Source organism: Otolemur garnettii, unplaced genomic scaffold, assembly GCF_000181295.1.
Source record: "Otolemur garnettii isolate 467f Iridium unplaced genomic scaffold, OtoGar3 scaffold00355, whole genome shotgun sequence".
Classification (NCBI taxonomy): domain Eukaryota; kingdom Metazoa; phylum Chordata; class Mammalia; order Primates; family Galagidae; genus Otolemur; species Otolemur garnettii.
The window spans coordinates 163,082-169,045 of NW_003852750.1; the positions used below are offsets into that span (position 1 = coordinate 163,082).

At 40.7% G+C, this 5,964-nt stretch overlaps 1 protein-coding gene across 1 annotated transcript; it reads left to right on the forward strand.

Annotated features, from left to right (window-relative positions):
- The first annotated feature begins 3,321 nt into the window (after positions 1-3,321).
- BEX5 (brain expressed X-linked 5) lies at positions 3,322-5,593 on the forward strand. Its single transcript, XM_003803600.3, has 3 exons — positions 3,322-3,377; positions 4,490-4,555; positions 5,000-5,593. The coding sequence occupies exon 3, from the start codon at positions 5,029-5,031 to the stop codon at positions 5,365-5,367; it is 339 nt and encodes a 112-aa protein (XP_003803648.1). The 5' UTR covers positions 3,322-3,377; positions 4,490-4,555; positions 5,000-5,028; the 3' UTR covers positions 5,368-5,593.
- The last annotated feature ends 371 nt before the right edge of the window (positions 5,594-5,964 follow it).

The window sequence follows — 5,964 nt, forward strand, 5'->3', positions numbered from 1 at the left end:
TATGATTATATATCTGGAAAACCCTAGGGAATCAACTACAAAACTCCTAGAAGTGATCAAGGAATATGGCAATGTCTCAGGATACAACATTAATGCTTACAATCTGTAGCCTTTATATATACCAACAATAGTCAAGGGGACAAAACAGTCAAGGACTCTATTCCCTTTACAATAGTGCCAACGAAGATGAAATATCTGGGAATGTATCTAACTAAAGATGTGAAAGATCTCTATAAAGAGAACTATGAAACTCTGAGAAAAGAAAAGCTGAAGATATTAACAAATGGAAAAATATACCATGCTCATGGCTGGGAAGAATCAACATTGTTAAAATGTCTATATTACCTAAAGCGATGTATATATTTAATGTGATCCCCATTAAAGCACCTCTGTCATATGTTAAAGACCTGGATAAATTAGTACTTTGTTTTATATGGAAACAGAAAAAACCTTGAATAACCAAGACCTTACTCAGAAATAAAAGCAAATTGGGAGGAATCACACTTCCAGACTTCAGATTATACTATAAATCGATAGTGATCAAAACAGCATGGTACTGGCACAAAAATAGAGAGGTAGATGTATGGAACAGAATTGAAGACCATGAGGTGAACACAGACACTTATCATCATTTAATATTTGATAAGCCTATTAAAATATAAATTGGAGGAAAGATTCCCTATTCAACAAATGGTGCTGGGTGAATTGGGTGGCAACTTGTAGAAGACTGAAACTGGACTCACACCTTTCTCCTCTAACAACAATTGACTCTCACTGGTTAAATGACTTAAACTTAAGACATTAAACTATAAAAGTTCTTAGCGAGAGTGTAGGGGAAACGTTTGAAAAAACTGACCTGGGAGAATACTTTATGAGGAGGACACCCCGGGCAATTGAAGCAACATCAAAAATACATTAGTGGGATCCGATCACATTAAAAGGCTTCTGCACTGCTACAAAGACACTAAATAAAGCAAATAGCCCTCAGAATGGGAGAGGATTTTTGCAAGTTATATTTCTGACAAAGGTCTAATAACCAGATTCCACAGAAAACACAAACTTATTACCATGAAAAAAACAAATGATCCCATTTCATTGTGGGCAAGAGACATGAACAGAGGTATAGACACATGAAAAAAAATGTTCATCATCTTTAACCATCAGAGAAATGCAAATCAAAGCCACTCTGAGATGCCATCTAACTCCAGCAAGAGTAGCCCACATCACAAAATCCCCAAACTACAGATGTTGGTGCGGATGTGGAGAAAAGGGAACACTTCTTCACTGCTAGTGGGAATGCAAGCTAGTACACTGTTCCTTTTGGAAGGAAGTTTGGAGAACACTCAGGGATCTAAATGTAGACTTGCCGTTTGATCCTGCAATTCCTCTTCTAGATGTATATCCAAAGGACCAGAAATCATTTGGCAATAGAATATTTGCACCAGATTACTCATTGCAGCTCAATTCATAATAGCCAAGTCATTGAAGAAGCCCAAGTGCCCATCCACCCATGAATGGATTAATAAATTGTGGTATATGTATACCATGGAATAATATGCAGCATTAAAAATGGAGACTTTACCTTTTTTGTGTTTACATGGATGGAGCTGGAAAATATTCTTCTTAGGAAAGTATCTCAGGATTGGGAAAAAAATCGAATGTACTCAGTACTACTGTGAAACCAATTTATAATCACTCACAGGTGCATATAAAAAATGAAACACAACTATAGCTTGGGATGAAGGAGGGAAGGGGAGGGAGAGTGGAAGGGGGGTGGGCCAATAGAGGGAGGGTTAGTAGGGGGACCACACCTATGGAGCATATTGCAAGTACAAGTTGGATCTATCAGGTGTGGAACATAAATGTCATAATGCTGTAATTGGGTAAATTAGCTGAAGGCTATATTGATTGGTAGGATGTAAGCACTCCAATTTGTACAAATAATCAACACATTGAATCCCATAATGGCATAAATGTATTTATGATATACGTACAAATGACTTAATAAAAAATTATATACAAAGTGACACATGATGTTCTATTATAATTGTTTTATGTCTTTTATCTAAACGTTTCATGTCTATATTTTAGCATATGAGAGAAACAAGGCACTTCATTGTTTTTCAAAATTCCTAACCAATTTCCCAGTACCATTTCTTGAATAATTCTAGCCTTTCACCCACTGATTCAAAATATTTCAGTCAGCTTGTATTTCTCAAATATTTATCCATATTTGGATTTGACAATTGGCTTTATCTTCTGGTTCATTTGTTCTGTATTTATTCTGGTACAACAGCATTTTAATACTGTAGCTTCACAATATTTTTTTCTGTCACGGTAGCGTCCCCAAATTATTGTTCTCAATTGTTGGAAGACTTCACTGGTTTTCTTCACTTTAGAGGTGAAGCTGTAGTGTTATTGTAAGGTGAAGTTACACTAATACAATTAGAGGAGAACATCAGTTTATTACAGGCTCTCAAGATCTGAAAATCCACCAGCAAATTATTAGACTCAGTGCACATACCTACACATAAGTAGAGACCTTTCCCAAGGGGAATAATCAACTTAGGTTTATATTTCAACGTGCTTAAAGAGGCCAAGGGCATGCTGTCAGGAGGGTCTATACGTAGAATATGATTCAGCAGCAGAGAAAGGCTGCCATGTTTTTACAACTCGAATCTTATTTTTTAATTAAATAATCATATTGTCTAGTTATAACATCCAAAATGAGTATATGCTGACGAAGAAAATGAAAATAACCCTCACCTCTCCACCTCTCCCTGCTCCCCCCCAAAAGAAAGAAAGAAATAAAGAAAGAAAGAAAGAAAGAAAAGATGAAAAAAAATTTAATGCTCCCTCTTACCTATTTTTTAGACTTCCCAGCCTAGTGCTCCTCACCCCCCTCCCAGGTTCTAAACTGGAAAAAGATCCACAAGACTTTTAGGGTAAATTCCGGGGTCTACTTGCCGGCAAGTGAAAAGGAGGGAAATGGGCGTTTAGGATTACAGAAGTACTCTTTTAAAAGCTCCAGCAAAACCCAAGAAAAGACAAATACAAACTATAAAGTATTATGTGAACCTTTTGGTTTGGGGGGTTCCTAATTAAGAAAAAAATAGAGACGCGGACAGTAGCCTGTGATAGAGGTGGATAAGGCAGAACAAGAAGAAAAGGGGCCCCGCCCATGCTATCGCTCCCAACCAATTGCCGCACTGCAGGTATGAATGCTAATTAGGAATCTGAGCTCACAGTGACGTGCCCTTACTAGGCCCGGGGAGGACTAATAGATTAGTCTCTCCTGGTTGCGGTCTGGCGGTCACTGGAGGCGGTGCGCCGGCTCATTATTGCCCTGAAGGCCGGAGAGACATCGGGAAAAAGAGGTAAATAGTAGAAGCTGACTTCTATCCGTGGCAGGTTGGTTGGACCTGACTAGGGTGGGGATGGCAGAGGGCAAAGACTAGAGCAGCTACAAGTTTGGATTACAAGCCTGGTAAACCCCTCCTTCCCTGATACCCATCCTTTAGGTGCAAGAAACGGAGAGCATGGGGGAGAATCTCAAAAGGGGACGGGGTTGTGAATAAGTACCAGTTGGAGTCTCCGAAGAAGCGGGCGATTGGGCGATATCTGAAGGAGTCGGGCTGGGGGAGGGGACAACGAGGAAAAGGCCTGATCCTTGCAGCGGCGGGAGTGGGTGTAGCTGCTGACTTGGCGATGGGGAGGGCGAACCCTGCCATGGGTTTAGGCCTAGGTTTCTTGTATCTTTTCTTCACCTTCCGTCTCTTTGGAGCGGGAAATGGTGGGCTGTGGGACCCAAGGAGAGGAAGCGCTGCGGAGTACAGGGAAAGGTCTTAGGTCTCGGAAACAGGTTCTTACTGCAGCGGTTACGCAGGCAAGATTCTGACTGAGCGATAGAAGTAGGGAGCGAGAAAGGGTTTCTGGTCCCTGTAGGTCGGTGAAAGCGTGGGCGCAGCTTGTGGACCCTGGGGTAAAAATGACAAAGTGCTGACATCACGGCGGGTCCTAATTTGCAGTGCCCACACACCTTTTCACCCATCGTCCATCTTGATGCATAAAATGGTGGGCTAGAAAGAGGACAGTGAGTTTCACCGGGGCCTGGTGGATACCCAAATTGAAATTCTTTGTAAACAAACCATGTCTCCACCCAGCAAGATCTTCTAACTCCCCTACCCCGCAATTTGTACATCTGAGGTCAAGAAATGGTAATTAGGTGGAGTAGTAAATAGGTAAGTAGGAGGAGACAGTGGAGATAGAGGACCTAAAGAAGACGATAAAATGGTCTGGAAATAATTATCTTTGATAACAATGCGTATTTCTGGAAGGTGAAGTAGCCTGTCACAAGCAGGAAAAGAAGCCAGAAAACAAGATGGAACACTTGACTAGGAGAGCCTAAATCAGTAACGAACCTGGCACCCCCAGTATCAGACCTTTCATCAAGTGATCAGTCCTGGCCTTTCCCGATTTTTTTCTGCAGGTTTTAAGTGCGTTGGCGCAGCAGATTTCAAGGCTAAAAGAGAAAGACTGCCTCTGATACGTGCAGGTAGGAGGTTCCTTAAGGCTCTCTGGTGTAGGAGTATCAGGAATTAGAACAGAATCTAGGGGACCCACAGCCCTCCCTGCCCGAGTTAAGTGCAGGAGAAACCTTGCAAAGTCTGAAAAATACGGGAGCCTGTGGCTGGTGAGGGAAGAAGGGAGTAGAAGGGCGAGGTGTAGGGCGCCCCTGAAGGGCTGATCAGGATCCCTTATCCCCAGCCTGATCTCTCAACCTCTGCCTGGCCTACCACCTGGCCTACATTTTTGTGTGTGTGGGAGGGAGTAGCCTGGGAAAGGATTTTCAGGGAAAATGGTGGGCTTTGGGGCAAGTCTGGGATGGGGAGCCCCTAGAGGGAGAATAAAATTTTCTCAGTAGGAAAACCTTTGCCACATGCAACTCCGAATCCTGTTATCAAACATTCAGTCCCTCTTCTTGCTTTTTATCTCTCAGGAAGAAGAGACAGGAACATAAAACTCAACATGGAAAAAGTCCCCCAGGAAAACAAAGTTGAGGAGCCAGCCCCAGTGAAGAATGAAGAAGAAGCTCGTCCTTTAGAAGGTGAAGGCCAGGAGCATGGAGGAAATGTTAGAAGGGATCGGGTTCCACCAGCACAGGAATTTGGAGAGGATGCGCCTAATAGGCTTGCTGATAACATTGATTTGATAGATGGAGATGCAGATGATATGGAACGGTTCATGGAGGAGATGAGAGAGCTAAGGAGGAAAATTAGGGAGCTTCAGTTGAGATACAGTCTGCGCATTCTTATAGGGGACCCCCCTCACCATGATCATCATGATGAGTTTTGCCTTATGCCTTGAATTTTGAGATTAATAACTATAAACCCTCTCTGCTTTGCAAACTTGCATTTTCCTGATATACCTTTAGTCTGAACCTTCTGATGTTCTTCTGTCATTTTCTGATTAGAGATACCATTTTCACCCAGGCTGTAAGTCCCTTCGTCAATGGGGGAGTTTCATCAACTTGCATGAAAACATGTTTATCACATATTGTAATGTTAATAAAGCAATTAAAAAAATCAGTCTATAGATATATTATCTCATTTAAAAGCATGCATATTTACACTACATATAAAATATAATACATGTGAAATATATATATATTAAAATCAGAATGTGTTATTTCTATGTAGTATAGTTATTGGTACTCTTTAATTTATTTTTTCTTGATTGTCTGTTTTTCCCAAATGAATGCATATGTTTTGTACGTGTCAGAAAAGAAGATGCAAGAAAACTGCTAATCAGTTTATAAATGGAATAGGAGAGTAATCAATAAATACTCGAAACACAATTTAAAGATATATAAACCTTGTATTCCCTCTGGATCTCATATCTAAAATAAAAAACCTGATAATTATTATAGATACATTTCTTCCTTTCCTTTTTTTTTTTTTTTTT

What these genes read in the sequence shown, in the direction of transcription:
- BEX5 (XM_003803600.3), top strand. Translation starts at nt 5,029, where the DNA reads ATGGAAAAAGTCCCCCAGGAAAACAAAGTTGAGGAGCCAGCCCCAGTG.